Source organism: Anopheles merus, chromosome 3R (genome assembly GCF_017562075.2).
Source record: "Anopheles merus strain MAF chromosome 3R, AmerM5.1, whole genome shotgun sequence".
Taxonomy (NCBI): domain Eukaryota; kingdom Metazoa; phylum Arthropoda; class Insecta; order Diptera; family Culicidae; genus Anopheles; species Anopheles merus.
The window spans coordinates 46,579,733-46,601,618 of NC_054084.1; the positions used below are offsets into that span (position 1 = coordinate 46,579,733).

General features: G+C 44.1%; 1 protein-coding gene and 1 long non-coding RNA gene across 11 annotated transcripts in view; one reads left to right on the forward strand and one right to left on the reverse strand.

The window, feature by feature from the left end:
• The window catches only part of LOC121595636 (TSC22 domain family protein 1), a 40,634-nt gene extending 19,002 nt beyond the window's left edge, over nucleotides 1-21,632 (reverse strand). Inside the window, exons 1-4 of one of the 10 annotated variants that reach the window (XM_041919753.1) lie at nucleotides 21,496-21,632; nucleotides 20,285-20,390; nucleotides 17,016-20,205; nucleotides 5,045-6,118 (exon numbers count right to left, since the gene is read on the reverse strand). In XM_041919753.1, the coding sequence (XP_041775687.1) occupies nucleotides 5,045-6,118; nucleotides 17,016-19,645 (3,704 nt within the window). In that variant the 5' untranslated portion in view covers nucleotides 19,646-20,205; nucleotides 20,285-20,390; nucleotides 21,496-21,632. The other 9 variants (XM_041919750.1, XM_041919749.1, XM_041919747.1 and 6 more) reach the window with 9 other exon arrangements.
• Nucleotides 12,545-16,113, forward strand: LOC121595640. The gene is made up of 2 exons (XR_006005197.1): nucleotides 12,545-12,746; nucleotides 14,568-16,113. It is a non-coding gene; the product is annotated as an uncharacterized LOC121595640 (long non-coding RNA).
• Nucleotides 21,633-21,886: the final 254 nt, after the last annotated feature.

A 21,886-nucleotide genomic window follows, 5' to 3' on the forward strand; every position in this document is an offset into this window, starting at 1 on the left:
ACTAGCCAATGGGAAATTTAAATCAAACTTTTTTGCGTTTTGTTCAAGAAAACTAACGTTAGACATTTTAGTCTGTAATTATGAACATCACTATTTTAAATATTGTCTAAATTACGTGTATTCACATGCACGAAAAGATAAAACATGTTTACTCAGTACAGGCGTAACATAACAGTAATACTGTAGAATTAGTATATGTTTAAACAGCTTTTGCAGTTATTGCATTGTTTCAGTTGAGTTTGAACGCTAGGCTCGCAACAAATAATGTTTACTTAATAATACAAAATAAAATTTGAAACCCAATAACAAAAAAGATTAAATAATTTCGCACGATATCACGATACAAATTACAATAATGTAAAGTACAAAAAAATGGAAGAAGCAGCTGAACAGAGACTTATCTAATGTGGCAGATAACAGTGTATTAAAAAAAAGATATATTATTTGTGAGCTTTAAACATATACGCAATGTTATTTAATGTTAATAACAATTATTTCAGTAATAGACGAGACATATATTTGCAAAATACTCTTTGCAATGATTACTACGGCATGAAACCTACCCTAAATAGAATGCATTTACTGTAGAAATGCAGGCATACAAAATTATGGCACTGGTTACACAATGGCAGTGTTGGAGAGGATGCAAATAGTTGATGTAGGTTCTGTTGTACTTTTCGAGATAACTAAAAATTCTATGGCACAACCGAGCACCGTTTTCAGTGTTTTCTTTGCAATATTTACATCTCGACCGATTATCACTGGTGCCGAACAAAGTCGTTGAAAGGTAGCTAACGTTCGATGCCCTAGTGAACGATCGCACTCAATAATTCATTCTACGTGCACATTCTTCTACCGACCAGACCCATGATAGGTTAGTTGGATTTCATTAGAACGCTCGGGGTTAGTTTGTGTCCTTTTTCCGAAAAGTCAATGAACCTGTTTTTCATGCGTCAACTTTCGCCACTATGCGGAGAGGTAGAAGAAAACAATTTCACAACCAATAAAGTGGAACCGTATTTTAATGGTGGCGGTTTGCTGCTGGCTTTAGTTACATATTGTGTTTTTGTCTTTTGTTGCTGATATGAAAAATTGTCCAGCAATAGGGCGAAATTGGCGGGCAAAGTAGGATGTTTGTAGGCACTCGTTTAGCGGCCTTGGTACAGCAAATTTTATTCCACCACACAATACCACCATGTAGGCGATCACAATTTTCCTTCGTCCTCTCCTTCACAGATTTGTGTTTTGGCTCCTTTTTCTTATTTAAAAACTGTTTTTGCGCCCAAAACATTAAGCACTAGCGAGCGAGCGAGGGAAGACCACAAACAAAAAACTGCTAGCATCGGTTTGTGACGCATTTACACACAAAATACCAAAAACAAGAAGTAGTGACTTGTCGTTGGCCGTTGTATCACTATTGATTTGCTGCTGCCATCTGGGCCTGCGCACCAACGCATTCTGGAGGCACTCACCACCATACAAGTTTCGCACATTAGAACCGAAACCCATGACCTAGGGCTAGAAAGAGAGCACGAAATCGCGTGTGAGTTCCCGGATCAGTTCGGGGTAGGGATTTTGTCAGCTTTTTGAAGATTGCCAGTGCTTAAGTGGCGCTACTACTATGAAATATTGCCCATGAGAGCAATTTGACCATGTAAACAACAACTGCTATCTATGAGGGGAGAGTAGATTAGATAAATGATATTAATAGCAAATTATCAATCGTTTCCTAACGCGACCTTCGCAAATCTTCACGTCATACGTCTGCCCTATGGCGGTCTGTGCTGGCCTCCACACGAGCTAACACACACAAAGATCTAAAAGAAACCAAAGGACAGCCATGGGTGTTTTTTTTTTTGTAATTTGGATTTTGCGATTTCTGCACGAAACATGGTGAAGGTTTTGGGGTTCAAAATCATCACTCGGCGTTGCCAGCGGCAGATTTCGACATACCAAATGGTTCCAATAATTACGAAGGCCGTTTGTCAAATTTTGCAGCATTAGCGCGCTCCGTCGCCTTCACTGTGTCGTTCTACTTTTTTGGCTCATTTAAAACTTCTTTTGTGAGGAGTTTGTTTTTTGCAACTCATGAAAGCAAGCAGCCATGGTACGACCTGTGGAGGTAGCCGCATACGAAACGTACCACACTCGCAGTAACATTAGCGAGAGGTGCTACGTTTGGTCAAGACTAATTTTCATTTACTCGACCGTTTCGTTAGCAGCAGCACTAACAGACTGCATGAAACATACGTATGCTTCAACATGTGTCAATGTTGGGAAAATGCCTCGCCTTTGTGCAGCTAGAGCATTTATGCAAACGGCACACAATCAGTGAGGTTTAGTAGCGCGAGTTGCAAATTAGGAAACCTTGTTCTACCTTGAGGGAGTTTGTTGAGATTTTTGTATGTACCTATGCTGATACAGTAGTCAGGTGCGGGTTTAGCATTAAATTAATTACTGACATCACGCCCCGCTTTGATAAAGAGGCAAACGCAAATCCCACTCATCCCCATACACAACACGTACGTAGAACAAAAACATTCCTTAAAAATCACAAACCAACACCAATCAGGTTATTGTGGTTGCCGTCAACTGTCAACCCGGTTTGATAAGCGTAATTGATTGATTTTTTATTCAATGCAATCACTGCGACCGACATTATTTGCGAACCTTGTTTTTGTTATTTTTTCTTGTGCACTTGTTCAGATTGGCCTGTATTCACTTTCAGCCTGATTGCAATCTGGTTTCCCTGATTCCCCTCCCCCCAAAGTCCATTTCTACTGGGGTTCCACTACGGACGTACGGACGGTATATGTATGTACAACGACGAGTGGTTTCGACTAATTTGTTGCTAAACGCCGGTTCCATCATCGAGTGCTTACGTTAGGTAAAAAAAGTACCTATTGCTATTTCACCTGCAGCACCAGTACCACTTATAATCGCATGCTGTGCAATCGCTTTCGTCTCATTTGTGCAGTTGAGCATTTTGCGTTTGCGTCATTCGCACCAGCTGCTGGACGTGCTGCAGCAGAGGCGCGATTAGTTCTGCTAGCCGAGAAAGCAACCTCGCTGGCACAAAACGTGTGCATTTTTCCTATTCAACCGCGTTACCCGGCCATACCCCAGCAGATGATGATGGTGTATATACGGTTGTCATTTAGATATGCTTACGACTCATTGTGGCTAGATCGAGAGACATCCCCACAGGCTTCTTGGCAGGATGTTATGCAACATTTGGAGTTGCAGTGGTATGAAATCAATACACATCATCACCTGGTACGATATGACCTTTCAATATCGGTTTGTGATCTGATATCGGCAGTCGTGAACTGAATTGCGTTTTTTGTAGATCAGTTATTATTGTATTAGACATGCAACGGCTGAAAATGTTGTTTTTTTCTTTCTTTTTTTTTGCAAACACATGTTGTTGCATTTTGAGAATGCATGTTGAACAAAGTTTCATGTGTTCAAGCGAATCTGTAAGCTTTTTTATGAAGACTTTATCGTTTTCTTATAGTAACAATATTGTGTTCAAAATATTAAATGACACATGGCGTTGAATGGTCATCTCGCAAATGAAGCGCGATATAATCGTTATATATAAAAAGTAAATGATATTCAAATAATATATACATATGGTGAACCTAAATGGCTTTCCGCGTACAGCTTGGTTTTGTCAAACAAATGTGAAGCAAACCTCACACGCGTGTGTGAAGACAACATCTTTGCTAACAGAGATGTTAATTAAAACGTGATTGACTTTGATCATCCGACCATTATGGCCCTTCAAAATTGATCGTGATATGTGCTAAAAAGTGCGCAAAACCGTAAGGTCAGTAAACCAAACATTGGCGACAAACTGTCTGCTGTTGCGGTAGGTTTCTCTAAACCGATTCCGACACACCGCATTCACACTTCAATCAGTCAAGTTCGGTAGCTGATAATTTGATTAGTACTAATTATATTAGCATGGCGATTTGTGGATGGTATGTTTAAAGTTGAGTACGAAAGTGTTCGCATGTCAACGTCAAAATAAGAAGGTTATAGAAGAGAGAAAAGTATTGAGCTGAACATTCTCGAAAATAGAGCAGCACAACATCTTGTAACTCTTTCGCAGGAGCCAGCTGTTTGGCGCTTAGGATGTGTTGTAATATACTTACACTTACGGTGGCGGATTATTTTAATGTATGACAGTGTAACTACATTTGAGCATACCTGTTGTTACCTTAATACCTACGTATTAATACACATGGCGTTACGTATTTTTAAGACATTACAACAATAAAACCGATACTGACCTGCAACGAGAGAAAAGGAAATAAAATTAACAATTGTTTCGAGGAATTGAAGATGTTTTATCATGTTGAGGCCCACTTTCCCATTTCATCTTAGAGAGCAACGTCATCTTTCTTTTAGGAAAGAAATAAACTTTTGCGTTGCATTCGAAACAAAACGAGAAAATAAAAACATAATAACTGAAATGATATTCAACAACAATAACAGCCATAACGATCAAATTAGCTACAGAAAAAAAACTATTTAAGAAGGGTACAATTAGATTCAAGGTAAGACTTGTACGCTCGTAACATGGTTCTGGCATCACTATGTGCATCCGTGTGTGCAAAATATAACTTGTATATATAATGGCGTGTTTGCAAGGTGTTAGTAGTTTGCGAAGGAAAAACAAATAATAGAAACACAAATTAGTAGCTCCAATACGATGGGGTACAACGGTTAACTATAATGTCGGTAAGCGGACAGTTGGTGTTACAATAGAAGAACGTTTTCTGGGTGCACACGCGATTTCACGTGAGATTAAACGATATCACAATAAGTTTTCGAAATCTGTCGAAAAACAAAGCAGAGGACATATTAGCCGGCACGTTTCGATAAGGGGATATTTGTGGCACAATCTTTCCAAACCAAATCGATTGAAAGATTCGCCGGGAACGAATGAATCGTTAGGACAATGGCAAGGCCGGATTGAATTATGTCTGTTGGTTTTAGAGATAAATTTAGAGAGACACTCGAAAAATGTTCAAACCTTGCGTGTTCTCCGCCAGGGCTTGCATGAAGAACAGAGGGTGAGGCAGCTCTGCTAACACGGGCACTTCCTCCACCGGCACCGTACGCAGGACCTAGGGTATTTACAAATCGTGGCGGACTACCGACCGGCGTTGATCCATGCATGAATGCCGGACTCGAGCGTCCCGATGCAGGATGTGACAGCGAACCGCTAGCAGCAAACAGTTCCGAATCGGTGCTCATATTTATCATGCTACCCGCTTTACTCAGACGATTGGCACCGAGTTCCTCCTTGATCAAGTCTTGCACACACCGATGCGGATGCGTTACCGTGCACGCGCTCACGCTGTTGCTGCCGGTGAAATTTCCCAGCAGATTGCTGGCGGCTCGACAGTAGCCAGCCGCTTCCTGTGCTCCAGCAGTGCCTCCTTCTGGCAGCTCTCGGCATGGCCCAAGGGCACCGATCGAACGGGTCAACGAACCGCCGGTCAAGCGATTAGCCACTGCCGTCGCCAGTATTGGCGTAGGTTTCATGAGTGTTTGAATTGTTTTCCCCAGTGCAATGTCGGTGTAGATATTACTTCCATTTCCTTGATTTGCTATGTTCGTCATACTCGGAGCGTTGTTAGTGGTTCCTGCCGTGCTGCTCGGGACATTAAAAGCGCGTGCAACAGGTTGAAATTTTCGTGCATGCTGCTGTTGCTGCTGTTCTAGGCGACTTTGAGCAAGATCCTTTCGAAGCGATTCCTTCGCCGCGGCACCCTTGGACGGTGGCAGCGAGTACGCTTTCGACAGCTTCTCTGCATTATCGTGATACAGCGGGGCATGATACGGTTGGAACGGTTGCTGCTGCTGCATCTGATGCGGCTGCTGAGCGATTTGTGGGTATAATTTGGGCAACATGATACCCCTGTCTGGTGAAGCATACTGGAAGCTTTCATTCCATAAGTTTGCATCGGGAAAAGGATTAACAATGAACTGTTGCTGCTGCTGTAGCTGCTGCTGCTGCTGCTGCTGCGGCTGCTGCAGTTGCTGCGCAGATGGCATAGGCTGCAGTTGGTACGACTGCTGTTGCGCCTGCAGTCCGCTGCTGCTATAGACAACGAAATAATCATTCAAGAAACATTCAAAACAACATCGCCAAAAACGCATCGCAACTATCAAAAGTGGGAAGGTAGGCGATTTTGCGATGATTTGTTTCCTCGAGCCGCATGGACGTACATGCAGTTTGATGATGGTGTCAGCACAGTCGTACGAGTTGGACGACAAAACAAACGGTAAGTGAACGCTGTGAATGGTGTGCGGAGCGCGCGAATCGTGAAGTCAAAGAGCGGCGAGTTACAAATCTGCAGCAACGGACATACAACATCTGGTACGCCCCATTATTAAAGCAGGAACAAGCACAAGAATGCAACCAAACACCGAGCACGAGTATATGTGTATGAATGCAACGATGATATGCGCCATGAAGCAGTCAGCAAAGCACAATATGTCTAACTAGATACCGCAAACCATGCTCCATTCAGGAATGCATCTACAACAAAGCAGCAATATATAACCCATTCAGCATAAATCAAAGAAGCGAACAGCATTCAATAATTCTTTCAAATGTGCGATGAAGAAAGCATTCCATAAAAAACATACAAACACATAACAACGTTGTCATTCGGAAGCCGTAAGCGATTAGAAACAATGTTGACTGACTGCAGGTTTACACCGATGCTAGTGGAGGATTTGTTTAGTGTAATAGTGAGCTTGCGTCCCGTGAACAAATACACCAGTCACTTTCTATAGACGTTTAATGAGCTACGTGACTAGAAACCTATCTGCTGCTAGCAGAGCCAAACTCTCTTGTATAACAGAGCAATTCTAAACCCCGAACCACAAGTTTGCACGCTAGCTTATCACTTCGTACAAATCAGTCACGATCGGCAACAGTTCATGAGCTTTACTACTGCCGCGGATAAACAGCAGCAATAGTAGTGGGGTCGATGGTTAGTAGGTGCTTGTTTTGCTAATAGCACATCCAGCAACACATGTTACATGCACGTGTATGACAATATGGTTTTTGCAATCTCATGAATTCAGTGATTCATTGCAAACATTAGATTTAACGATGCACAACGGGTATTGGTGCATTTAAGGGTTTAATATTGGTTGGATAGCTACTGTTATACTTGGCTGATTGGTGATCTTTTTGATAAATGCATATAAATTAATTAAAGCACAAATTCGTTGAATAACTGATATGGGGCGAGAAATAAAATTAAAATTTCCTGTAAGGACATCTGTATCATGAAGGCTAGACTCTATATAAGAATGTTTACGCATTTGTTGATTTCATGACGCGTTTGTTGTTCGGTTCGATATTCCATGAAGACAGTAAACAAACTCTCATGTTGTTAGCATAATACCACAATTTTGGGCTGCGGTCATATCCCCTTTTCGGCTTGTTTGTCAAAAGCGTAGAAAATGACCAAATTGAATCCAGGTGATCTCATGCGAGATACGGTTATGTCATTATTATGATGCTAACAGGGTGGTGGCATGTGTGGTTGCGACGGATACCTGTGCGCACGAATAAAAAGCAAGGTATATTCTTATCATGTAATCGAGTCATCTTGACGTCGATAGTTGATGAATTTGTTGTGGTAATTTATATGGAAAAGTACACTTTATAGGTTATTTTCTCGGTTCGAATATAAGCGAAATTAGAGTAGAATATGCTTAAATAATTAAAGTTAACATCGTCGACGTTTGCACAAAACATTACACCATTATTAGTTTGGCAAACATTTAATCCAACGCCGAACGCAAAGAGCGAACCATTTCTGTCTCTCGAGCGCAGTTAGCGCCATCTTTTGGCGCTATCACATCTGTTATACACATTCGTCGAACATGGGTCGCAAGACAGTTTGTCTATGCTACTGCTGTTATACACTTGCGAGATTCCGTAGCCAATTTTAGCACCATAGCACGGTGAAACACTGTGCCAGCTGTCTGGCTTGTTTGCCAAAACTCTAAGCAACGGAAAATGGGCAACAAAATTCAGCTTGACACCGTTCAGCTATGCGATTTGTTTTCTGTATGATGTGAAATGACACAGTTACTGCTCGTTCGTGAGTTGAGCGGACTTATATTGGGTGAGCGAGATTTACAAAGAGGAAGAACAAATCAAATTCAAACATGGTACATGCAACAGCGAGATCATGCAGTGTTTTCAGAGTCACACCTACCCAAGGCTGAGCGTTGTCGTCTGCTCATCTGCACACGTGTTGAGTTGATTTCTTCTGCTAGACTTGCTCCATACGTGTGCCATTTTGGTGAAATATACGACACCATGAAAGCGGCAACAAAATGATGCCAAATCGATAGAACACAATCACAAGGCAGATATTTACACACAGCAAGATACTGTTCTACACCGCAAAATGCGTCGTTGCAAACGGACGACGTTACGTAAAGCAAAATTTTTGAGGGCAGAGAGTAAAGGAAGCTTTGGGGGGAGAGCGATGGGGCGATAGCGCCAAACAAGGATTCACTATATCGAATAGGACGGAGGGATGGGACGGGTACTGGTAAAGGTGTCACCACTTTCTGTGTGTGAGTGTGCGTTGGCTTAGGTGGGTGTGGAGCCGTCGCACACTAACGCTGATGTTTTCAAGCACGTGCACTTGCAACTTCTGTCCAGCAGTTTTTGCGTGGCGGACGGATAGATCATCAAACGAACAACATATGGACGCGAGCGGTCGGACGTATCGGCCGGGCGGCATCGGCAGCACCTCTTTAGTCACACCCCGTAGTGTCGCGCGTACAAAAACTCGCGAGTTTGCTTTAATTTGTTGTTCTGTTTTACTGATTTGTTGCGCCTTTCTCAAGTGCCATTCCTTTTCTGTGCACAACAATAACGGCAACCTGTTGTGAGGAATATCTCGCGTGCATGCAAACGGCACCAACGACACACTGTTGGGTGCCTCTTTACCCAACGTCTGATTGGTGCGCGACTGCTGTAAATGCTTGCGTCGTCGTGTCGTTTCGCATGTCGTATCGACAAGTGCACAAATACCAGTTTCGTACCGTCGTCATGCATCCGCCACACATATCAACCCGCCAAAAGCTAGCGATCCTAGACGATCTTCAACCCTTCTCCGCGCCTTTCCACTTCCTTCGAACCACATGACGATGACCAACGCCGTTCTTAGGGCTAAATGAGGAACTCTCTTTGCACTGAGAGTCTCACTGATGACGACGTTGACGAACGGCACATCATTGCCAGCCGATGATCATTCGATCGCTTTTGTAACAAACAGTAAACCGCCAACGCTACGTTCCTCAAGATATTTCCTTCTTTCTCGCTGGTCATGGCTGTATCCCTCCCTCCCTCTCTCTCTCCCTCTCTCTCTCTCTCTCTCTCTCTCTCTCTCTCTCTCTCTTTCTCTCTCTCTATTTCTCTCTCTTCCTCTCGTCTCAAGGGGCACGATCTATCACTAAGCAGGCAGGCAAGAGCGAAAAATCGAGAGAACCGTTCCCTGGAGGAGCAGTGCCGCGCTTGTCAACAACGAAATGCCTTCATACCGGTAGATCGGGTGGAATGAGATGGGAGGGAAACGTGATTGAGGATTTATATTCGGTTCAAAGAGCGCGAAGAAGAGCGCGAAGATGCCCACCAACCGTTTGTCCGTTCGCGAGCCAGTGTTCGAGAGATCGAGAGGAAACACACTGCTTTTAGCTCGTTAGTGCAATAAGTGGTGGACCAACACATCAACGGATTATACACTATTTTTAGCCGACTTGTTATCATCTTCTGGCAGTTAGGTCGGGCACCGCGTCAACATGTACGGTGGTTGCCTTTCTTCCTCCTGCATGTCTCGTTTGCCCGAGAACAGGGTAAAAATCGTGCCGCTCGTTCTCTGTCGCCGTCCTACCTACGGGCAAATTAGACGATGGACAATGAGGCCTCATCATCACGCTGTACACCGGGCCAGTGGACACAGTGAAAGATGATTGAATTAAATTGAACGTTTTGAGGCATGAGGTTCTTCTGAAAGTTGTAGTGCCGAACACTAAACTGCTTATTCTGACACACATGAAGAATATCTTTCGTAAGAACCATAGATAACGCTGTACCACACGGCACCAACGCTGGTGGGAACTTTATCAACGAAAGTTTAAAGATTTCACACATCCCCCAGTGCCAATGCAGAGGAGAGTACCGTAGAAAAAAAACCCCAATGATCATTAGACCTCGTCATAAAAAAGCATCCAAAACAGAACAATGATTAATCTTCCACCAAACCGCTGCTGCAGGAATGTGGGTTGCAAATTTCTACATCATGCACTTCGACGAAAATAAATAAACTTGAGGATTCATACTGAACGATCGAAATTCCCCTTCCCATGAGTCACTCAAGTCAGAAATCCTGTTTTCGTAGCAGTTTCACCTTGCAAATCTCACATTCAGGGCATTTTAGACGTGTTTTTCTATTCAGTATGTCTGCATTGCTGCATAAGTCCATAAGCGTAGATACGATTGAGTACGTTTAATTCGCTAAAAATCTGCAGAGCATTCTATCTTTCAAAAAAGACGTTTTGATCCTTTCTAGAGCGGTCACCAGTACATGCGGTGATTGTTTATTGCTATTTACCTTAATGAGATGCGCCTTGGGATGCTGACGATTTTCGATGGAACGCCACCGATGGTTATTCTACGGACCGGTGGAGTAGACATGCTTACGCTTTCCAGACTATACGCACACAACCACGATAACAATAAGCGTTTCTCGTCGTATCTAAGACCAAGTAACATCGAGTACTGTTTGTACCGGTACTTCGCTTGCAGTTGGTGGTGATTGGAGGAGCTGCGGGCACTCAATTTTTTACCGTGAGTTGGCTAAGTCTTCTCGCAGGCCACTTGCCCAGCAATGCACTTGTCATAAATTATGGCTGCCTACACACGGTTATCACCTACGCACGTGTTATCATGCACAGCGAGATGCGTATTATTCACTCGATTCTAGCTGCAGTATCAACCGTGCAGATATACAAAGACTAACTGATCTTTACCATGTGCAGGAGTGTCCGTGAACTTCATCAATGCTATTTGCGTTGCAATTAAACGATACAGCACACTGCCCACGATGGATGGATGCTGGGCATAAAAACCAAACAATGCCGCTGCTGTCTGCGATGGATGGATTAAAAGGCCTTTTTATTCACAATAATCAATAAACAACAACGATCACTGTAACACGCAAGCGAAAGGGTCCACTTTACACCACCGTTGAGCTAACTTAGTTCCACTGACATGCGTCACAATGAAAATACGCTGTGTTATACACCCAAAAACTGCACCAACGATGGTCGGACAGCGAGTGCGCGCGCGATTTACGTTACACCAAGGGCCAGAACACGACAACATCGGCACAGGGAAATTGTCTGAATGAAGCGGTACGCTGGTGCATTTACGATTTGTTGCGCTTTGCTCTTGACGCCTTCTTCCACCCTACACGGACACACGGGCCGCGTCATCGTCGATCACATAGAGATCATAATGTGTACTATCTCGCCTATGCCACCACTATTACTACGGAGATGGAGCAGAAATATAAACAAAGCTGACCGTCGACCGCCCTGCCCGAGCGGCAAAAACATTCCATTCACATACTAACAACAGTACTTGTCGGTTACAGGGTGATAAGCATGTGTGTAGAAAACTTGAGAACTTCAGCAATCGCAAACAAAATGCTGTATGGGTGTGTTTGGATTATGTGTTCCTGATTCCTAAAAGAAACTACAGTATATTGAATCGTATCAAAATATTTCAAAGCAGTACAGTAGTTTTGTACTTGGATTAGGATTCAATGAAACGTCACTTGGGTTCTGCAATATACAGGGAAAACATGCTGATGGCATCCTTAAAAAAAAACAAAACAAATTATTTTGTAGACCGGATTTTCAAACTTTAAACTTCAGCTAACAAAATAGAAACAATTGAAAAAAATATATTCTAAAATGCATCCCATTCCAAGTACGTTTAGTGATGGATTGTACTGAAATATAAGGTATGGAGGCGGCCGACTTGCTACAGATTAGCATATCCTTCCCACCACCCTGTGTACGCGGCACGCGTGAAATGCTGCACTAGCTTGCCCGTTGATGATTCAATTCACCTAAGGGTATTAATGAGCTGATGCCGCCCCTGGGAGAACCTGCCATAAGTGCAGGCGATATACCACACTACTTCACACGTATTTCATCACACATTCCCACATCCGCACACACACACACACACACACACACACACACACACACACACACACACACACACACACACACACACACACACACACACACACACACTGGGACATGAAATTACTGCTGGGTGGCAAGTTAGCAATAGGAGAAGCAATAGTGCATACCTCTCTATGTTGCAGTAGCATTCACGATCACCCTGTTGTAAATTTGTGATGGTGTGCCATGCCAGTGTGTGCCTATGCCAAGTTAGCGATGCCAGCGTAAAACGAAAAGATGACAGTCTTATTGGTAGATTAAGGTGGAACAGAGGAAGCTACAATGTGATAAGATAGATTGTGCTCGACGCGCCGACCATTAAGACTCGGCGATTCTGGAAGACGATTATTCATGGTGTATTGTGAATAATGCAGTATTGGAATCTTTAAGTCGAACCAAAACAAAACACGTTTTCGGTTATAAACTAATAGGTGAGTCGCATTCTGCGTAGTATACTTCTTTTGACATATTGATATACACGACATGCTGGCCTGCATTAGTTTCCGATACTTAATAGTGCCGGGTCGAAATCGGATTGTCACAATCGTTGCAACGGGAGGGGTGGGGGGTTTATTTTTGAATTATGTAATCGAACCCATACTGCATTGTCTATAGAATAACCACCCCCAGTCCCTTAAGTATATGCATTCCTTACTATTCCTGGATGCTCCAAAAGTATTGTCCTTTAAAACCGGGCATTGGTTATATTGACGTACCTGGATTTCTAGCTTGAAAAAATACGTCTAACCGCAAAATAGTGAATCTCATTCAACACTATCTCACTTGTTTGCACTATCGCCCGATAGATGTCGCTGCAGATTAACCCCTTGACTTCAAATCATTCAATCCGAATTATCATTCCCCGTTTCAATGCAATCATGTGACGTTTTCGTGTTAATTGTTACCCCTGCTCGACAAACCCGTACGGAACACGTTTAAAAATTGTGACCGCCAGATATTTTTGGAATGTTTCTACAATTGTGTTACCCCAAATACCACTACTTGGAAAGCGATGCAGTCCCAAACAATACCAACGGAGGAGCGATAAAGTAAACAGGAATTGCTTTAGTTTCCCCCAGCGGTTCGTTCGCGTGTTGTTTTCCTGGTTGCATTTTCTTCGACAAATAAACAGCAGTCTATTCTGTCTGAAACGCCATTCTGCTATTTGGAACATCTACAAGACGAACGTATATTATGGGAATTGCGTTTACGTTTCCAAAGAAGGTCTTTTTTCATATTACACACATGCTACTGTATTGAGCAATATGTTCGCTTCGTTAATCATCTGCGATTGTGTCCGGCGGCGGACCAGCAAAATGAATCTAATTATAACAACGTTTTAAAATCAGCTCAAGTAGAACGCAATCCAAAATCGTCCAATTTGGTACGATATTGGCGTCTATTGGCACTGTGGCTAATTCACTGTTAATAATTCCGATTTGGTAAATGTATTTAGAAAATCGTCCAAAGAATATTTTGAGAATATATTTTGCTTCCACGCTGTTTGCGTCTGCAGCACGCCACTCACTAAACCGTCATTACTCACCATCGCGGAATCATCGAGTTTCTTCGTAGAATGTAAAAGTTAGAGCTGCGGTAGTACGTCGTACCAACGGTAAGATTGCTTCCAAACATGATTGCTTGCTTTTTTGTTAAATTTTATTCCACTGATCACAACGGCACTTATTCGTGCATCATAGCGCTATCACTGGCACAGCAAGGAACATGGACACGTTTATTTATATATGTATGGCTCCTCTCCCATATGTGCACGGCACGACCGAATCATGTAAACTGATCTTGCTTCCGAGACGGTTAACGGAGTCTGGGAGCTTTGGACTGCACACTCAGATTGACCCGACGACTGCTGCGTACGCGTCACGGCGTTTGCCTACGGTGTGTATGTTCGCAAGGCCAAGGTCGAAGAAGTGCACGAGGTTTTGTTTGTTTACTCACAATGATCGAGGCACGATTAAACAAAAGATATACAGCAGCCCACACACACACAACTGATCTTACGCACCTCCTTTCCGCTATCTATCAATATGCTTGCAGAAGAAGCTCTTGGGCTTAGCTTGCGAACGAGCGTATCATCGGATGGCGGAAGGCAAATGCTTTGGAATCAGGAAAAATATCCGTGAATTTTTTCTAATTTTTTCTACCGCGGTTATACGTTTTTCCCACTTTTAAACAAAACGCACAACAGAACGCCTCAATGATTATTAACAACAAATGATTCGTTTCGTTCACAGGCTTCAACACATCAACAAATACAGTTCGACCTGATCGATCCTTCTGTGATGCAAGCTGTTCGTCGCACCCAATTTACAGATGTGTTTCGCGTTGTGTTTGATATCGATACTTTGCTCCCAGGCTGGGAATGGGCTGGGTACACCGCAAAGCAACACTAAACTGAACAGCTAGAGCTCTGCCTCCGTCTTTCAAAGCATGCAGCACAGAGCCCGGTGGTAGTTGAGTATTTCCGGTGGGAAAGGATACTCTAACGCGATCCGCAGTGATCGTCATTCGTCATGCTTGAGGAAGTAGAACGGAACGCAGTACTGTACATCACACACTTATGTTCTTTGTTGGATGAGTTTCATGTACGTAGTAAGTTGGAGCGGCTCGTGTTAGAAGCCGGCGAAACTTTAAACACGGTAAGATGCTAAAAAAGCTTTTTATGTTGATGGTTGAAGAAAATTGCCCAATCGATTTTCTTTGTAGTCTCATCATGCGCAAAGACGACTAGAACGCCCTTATCTTGTATTTGTTAACAAATATATCTGATCAAGTTGACTTTCAATGCAATTGATTGAACACGTTATGTACATTTTAAAAATGTGGGACCAGCAAATCAAATTGCATTCAGTTTATAATGTGGCAAATATGTCAATACAGTTTATGATCCCGCTTTAATGCACGGTATAATTGAGCATCATCAACGAAACAACACGCACACCGCCGTATATCAAGAGAAAAAAAACCCTGTAAATATCGATTCAACAAGTCCCTGCACTCCGGCCCTAAATGATGAAAATACACACCAAAACAAATAAAACTAAACAAAACCATGGGACTAACGAACTAAGTGCCAAACGCTTTAGCGCTGGATTCCATTTCCCAAGCGGAAAAGTACCTTGCGAAAAAGGAATGTTCATCTTTCGTCGGCGGTCTAACGTCAGTCGATATTCCGTGCTGCTTGACAAAGGTGTGCTCATATTACTATAATAGGAATGTGATAGTGCCGCGCAATGGACCCGTTTTCCAGCGTTAGCATGTGCCATCCGGTGTACTGTCGTGCTCGAAGAGGCATATTTTAGGTCCAAGCGACAGGATATTACAACACTACCATAGACACACTACTACCAAATGAGCATTGGGAGGTCCGAAACATCCGTTCGGCTTTGGTTTTGTGATTACCTTGACTTTTTCGTACACCACATCCGGTCACAGCGTCCATGGCCTTCGCTGCTGAGGTTTGCTTTCCCACATACAAGTACCCGTTGAATTTTGCAGCCTCAAGTGTAATAAATATTAGGAATTGGCAAAAGGACGCTCGCAAAAATTTAGTACCGTCCGCAAGCCTGGCCAGAAACAGTTTCATTATTTCGTATGATAGTTCAATTCGGAAACAAACAAGACACATCAATAAGAAGAAAAATAGTTAATGTGTTAGAATTATCTTCCATATGAGGAGTTAATTCAAGGTGATGACGAACAAATTGCCTTCCCGAGCATTAAAAACAGATTAATCATTGGAAAATTTAACTTTGTACAAACAGAGCATAACGTCCTTGTGAAAGATGCAATGGTTTGTGGTAAGGATTACGTTCGATATCAAATACACCTTAATCCATTCCATTTCTTGTATTACAGATTCTTCACGATCCAAATGTCAGTATTATGTTAGAGAGTAGTGATAATAAAACAAACCCTTCAAATAAGAAATTTAAAATTTAAAATATTTACAAAAGATAACACATCAGCCAGCATTGTGTCTATGTTACTGTAAATACGGGAATCTTCCCATTAACGTCTATTATAATATTTGATTAATACGATATGATTAATGATACAATTGTTAGTAGTGTAGTGTTATAAATTATATAAAACAAGTAAAATTTAAGCTTTTTTCATAGAAATAAGCATAATATCTCCTGATAATATTTATAAGTTCACTTTGGCAAAGTGCCAAATATTTCTATATATTACATCGAACATGAAGAAATCGAAATGTAATGACAACGTTCAACAAATTAAAATACATTTTAATGAGATATTATTTGTCCACATCACATTACAATTAATTCAATTCATATATCGACAATACACATTAAATATGAAGCTTTACAAACGAAAACAATTTCAATAATGGAAAGGCTAAACAAAAACACAAGCCTTTAGTCAATTCGTACATCAAAATGGACATCTAAATAACTAACACGTTGTATGTAAGCGTTGCGCTTGCAAACTTAATCATTTTGAACGTTATGATAAAATAGTTAAGATAATAAGATAATATGATAAGAGATTGAATCTCGACTAACACAATATTTGAAATGATATGAACTGATTGAATATTACTACTACTACTAAATAATTAAAAAAAAAAACAAGCAATCAAAGCAGAAACATAAGCAATCGAAAAAGACAATCACATTGTTCCCTTTTTTAACCCAATCAATTCGAAGATCACTTACCTTTCACCTTCTTCGGCGTTCGCTTTATCCGTTTCCTCACCATCACCGGTGGCAGCTGCAGTCGTGGCACCGGACACAGTGGACAGCTGCTTCGCTTCTGATGATTGCTGGTCTGCGGCCGAGGTACCGGGGATCGTCCCAACAGAGATCGAATTCGCTGCATTGATCGCACCACTAGATGACGGGGATCCGACAGCAACGACGCAGTTTGCCCCATTCGCAACAGCGTTGCCACCGATGACGCTGTTAATGACGGAAGTTGGGACGTGCGTGTTCTGCTTCACCTGTGCTGCGGCGGCAGCAGCAATGGTCGTAGCATCACCGTACGAACCGATCGAAGCACCAGGAGCTGGTTGGGTCGGGACCGTAGTGGATTGTGGAATTAACTGAACAGACGACGTCACCGGCGAGGAGGTGGCCGATGGTGCAGAATTCATCAGTGAATCCGTGCCGATCGATACAGAACCAGCTGTATCGTGAGCACTAACGCCCCCAGTAGAAACATTTGATACGACGCCTCCGGCCCCGGCAGATGGGGATAATATTTTTGCTCCCGCGCTGACACCGTTCAGAGGCACATTTTCGCCAGGCATGCCTGCGACGACCGTGTTGTCGATCAGGGACGTTGGGACGACAATGGGCGAGTTGGTCTGGGAGGCAGTCTGCTGTGGCTTCTGGGGCTTAAACTGTTGGTGGGGCGATGGGAAGCTCGATTGGATCGACGGATTGTTCATCATAATGTTCATCTCCTGTGATGTTGGGATGGGCACGACCAGTGGTGGAAGCATGTTGCTGGAAGAGAGGAGTGGGTGGCCGGGCTGCTGCTGATGGGGATGATGTAATTGCATGTGTATTTGCATGTTGCTTGGAAGGGTAGCACCGTGTTGGTGGTGGTGGTGGAGGAGGTGGTGGTGTTGTGCCTGTAGATTCGATACAGACTGCTGGTTCAGTTCGGCCAAATTCGTCATCGTATGGGGATAGTATTGTCCTGGATGTCCTTGCGTGTACGTTATGTGCTGTTGCATCGGTGGCTGGCCCGCCAGAGCATTCTGGAGCTGTGACTGAGGTAAACTGTGCGGCATTCCAGTCCCAACCATAGGGCCCTTGACCAGGCCAGTAGTGCCGGACTGAATGTGACTAGTCGCATTGCCCACGGTTCCGGGAGCCACTCCTCCACCTGAAATTCCACCAACGAGCGAAAGATTTAGACTCTGTCCGGGAGATTCGTTGTTTAACATCCCGAGCATCATGTTACTCCTATTCGACGCGATGGACGTCGCCGCCGTCATCGGCCCACCCAACACAATCGATGACGAACTGACCGCATTCTGGTAGTAGTCCATTCCGGGAAATTCTCCGACGGTCTTCCCTTCCGAAGGTGCGTAGCTAGCTTTGTCGTTCTTACCGACGCCACTGTCCTGCGTGGTAACGGTGGCATTAGGGGTGCTGCTGACTTCGCTACTCTCCCCACCACCAGAGATTTCTTTCGGCTGCTGCAACGTGGTGTGATCGAGATAATCCATACACACCCAACGGCCACGCTTGAACGGTTCGGTACTTTCTATTTTGACCACCTTAAACCGCTCGTTTCGATGATGCACCTCCTTCCCTTCGTTTACCTCACTCTTGCCGTGTCCCATTATGTTAATGCCACTGTCCGTGACAGTGACGTTCATTGCATCCGTGAGCACTTCGCCACCGTTCGTTCTATCATTGGGTGCCACGATCGCCAACCCGTACTGCGAGCTCGTCGGAATGACCGGCACACTTCCAATCGCGCTCGTACCGAAAAACACATCCTCTTTGCTAAATGTATCCTCCGAGAAACTAGGCGTTTCGTTTTCGAAATCCGTTATCCGGCTATTGTCGTCCGTGTGTGACTCGTCCAGATCGTCCGCCGAATCATCGCCATTGTCTGCGCTGTGCCTTCCTGGACCAACGATCACCGAAGTGATCGTAAACGAAGAGGTCTTGGCACCGGTTCCAGCAGGACCGCCAATACCGATCACAGCTCCACCGCCACCGCCAGCGCCACCTCCAGCGCCACCGCCAGCGCCACCGCCAGCGCCACCGCCAGCACTACCACCAGCGCCACCGCCAGTGCCACCGCCAGCGCCACCGCCAACGCCACCACTACCGCCACCGGCACTGCCAACGCCGCCGCCCATGCTTGCCGACGAGCTGGTACTCTTGCGTGAAATACTGTTCGCCGATGAGGACGAATTTAGCATACTGCTGCTGGAGTTTTCATTACTTCCGATATTCCCGTTTCCCCCGCCACCGCCAGTACTAGTCATCGATGTTCCTCCGCCACTGCCGCTAACGCTGTTGTTCATTGGGGAGCCGCTCCCAGCGCCACCTCCGCCCAATCGTAAACTTTCACTCGTAGTCCGCTGAATTACATTAGTGTGATGTTTACTTCCAACTCCCATCTTGCCCGTGCCGCCCATATCCATCGATTTATGGTGATTGTGGTGATGATGATGGTGATGATGGTGATGATGGTGTATTCCTCCCGTAACGCCGGCAGCGACACTACTGCTGCCCCCGACCGTGACCTTTGATTGGGCCGACGACGGCGGTAGACTGTTGGAGACCGTCTTTTCGGCCATACTGCCACTCCTGCTCATCTGCTCGCCTATCCGTCGCTTCGGAACCCTTGCGGTGCGGGAATGGGAAGCCGGACTGGAAATGTTTGTTTCACCAATTATAATCTGCGGCGCCCACAATTACGATCGCGTTCAGTTGCACGCAATGCAACACGCACGAAGAAGTTTTACAATATTTGATGCAGAAAAAACACCCACACACACACACGCGCTGTCCGTCTAAAGCACTACTGATACACACACGCACAAATACTAATACGCAGCAAACTGTGTCCGATTCTTCGTGTCACGACCCCCGAGCAAAAACGTGTTTTGTCGATCGGGAGGTGTTTTGACAGTAGCCACACTATGGACAAGGGGGTTGCAGTACCAGTGGCTCCGACGGTATGTTATGTGCGTGTGTATTACGCGGCGGTTCTGCTTCTCTTCGCTACACAGCAATCTCGTAAACACTTTTTTCTTGTGACAGTTGGAGAATCTGTTCCGTGTGTGTGTCGTCACCCAGGGATCGATTATTCCATTGCAGTGCTGGTTTCCTGTTTGGGACACTTTGGACCACGGCTATCCGATTTCGACTGAGGCTGGAATGAAGGATTGGCCTGCGTTTAGTAATTTGTATCTAAAACACGCCCTAACACATATGACAAAGGGAAAACCTACGACTCGTCCTGACTACCACCGAATCACCATTTGTTCAGACATTTATCAACCAAAATTTTGTTGTTGGTACTTCTGTTGTTGTTGTTGTTGTTGAAATAGGCGACACCTACAAAACGGGAACGGGTTTATAACACAGGATCGGGACATCGGCAACACGATTTGTGGGGAAAAAGCAACGTGGTGGTGGTGGTGACCGCTCCTGCTAATTCGGAGCTAATACACTTTGGTTGCATTCTACCCTTGCAAGCAATTGCAACGTACACAGTATCCACTTTCACAATGTTTTGCCAACCTGGATATCACACACCAGCTTGCTTCGTCTTTGCATACAGACCCGATTGCTCCTCTGCTGGCACTAGACGATGGAAAACTAAGCAACAACAACAACAACAACAACACTTATTAAAACAGAAGTAGAAACAGGGCGAAGATCAATAATCCTTTCCTACTGCTGCGTGCATTCTTTGCCTTGCTTTTCCTTTCCCGATTTCTCTACCTTTCTCGTCAGCTTCTTCTGTCAAATGCACTGACGTTTTTCATTCATCCTACACACACACACTATTGCACGACGCACGCACCCTACTATACTACACACACAGACACAGTCACACATACGCATAGACCCAGTCTATGCGTCGACAATTACGAACGAGCTCACCATGCAATTCGAAAACCACCTCAAACTACCCTTTTGGGGAGAAAAGCAGTGGAACAAAAATCATGCCAAACTTTCTTCTCTCCAGCCATATGCTGGATGCACTTCAAAGCCTCCGCACTCTCTGCCGACGGACCTATCTCGATGAACGATAGAGCGCTTAAAGTGGGAAGGGGCGAGGAACAGAGAGGCGCCTCGGCAGCTGATGGCATTTAATCATCAAATGCAAATACTCTAGGTCATTGGCAGTGCAACGGCGAACGAAACAAACCACGCCATTTCTGGTTTTCCACACCAAACACGGGCCGAATTTGTTCCACTTGAATAGATCTTTTGGAGTCTCGCTTTTAAACTACTGACCCTGGTAAGAATGGAAGATTTATCCTGCCCAGTTTGTTTTTCGTCTTATTCGACCAATGTCGCACGTCGTTCGTGGTGTTCGTCACCGCGATAGTCAATTGCCTAATAATATCCCATCACGATTGGCCGTCACACGCACTCGTACAAACCGGAAGGGGAATGAAACGAACGATAACACAATGCGGTCGAATAGTACTTATTTAAAACAGTCGTTCCTGTTGTGCGATTTGAGAAACTCGTTTAATATTGACAAAATCGACAGCAAAAATTTTCCTCACGGCAGCCATATTCGTTTTTTGCAACTTGAAGTGATGTTCGAACAGGTTGGTACACGGTTCGTACTTTTCCACGAGCATTGCAGACAAAGCATCGCCCTTTTGACAGTCTTTGAACAGTGTTACACCGACTGTCATCCAGTCAAGCAGTGGCGAGGAAATATGTTTTTAGAACAAGCGCCGTTATGTGTTTCTCTCGAGGAATATTTTGCAATCTTTGTGGAATAATTGATAAATTGTTGGCACGATTTTTGTTGTAGGCATTTTGTTGAAGAGATTCAAACTACACTTGACAGGGGCTGTCGGAAGCAT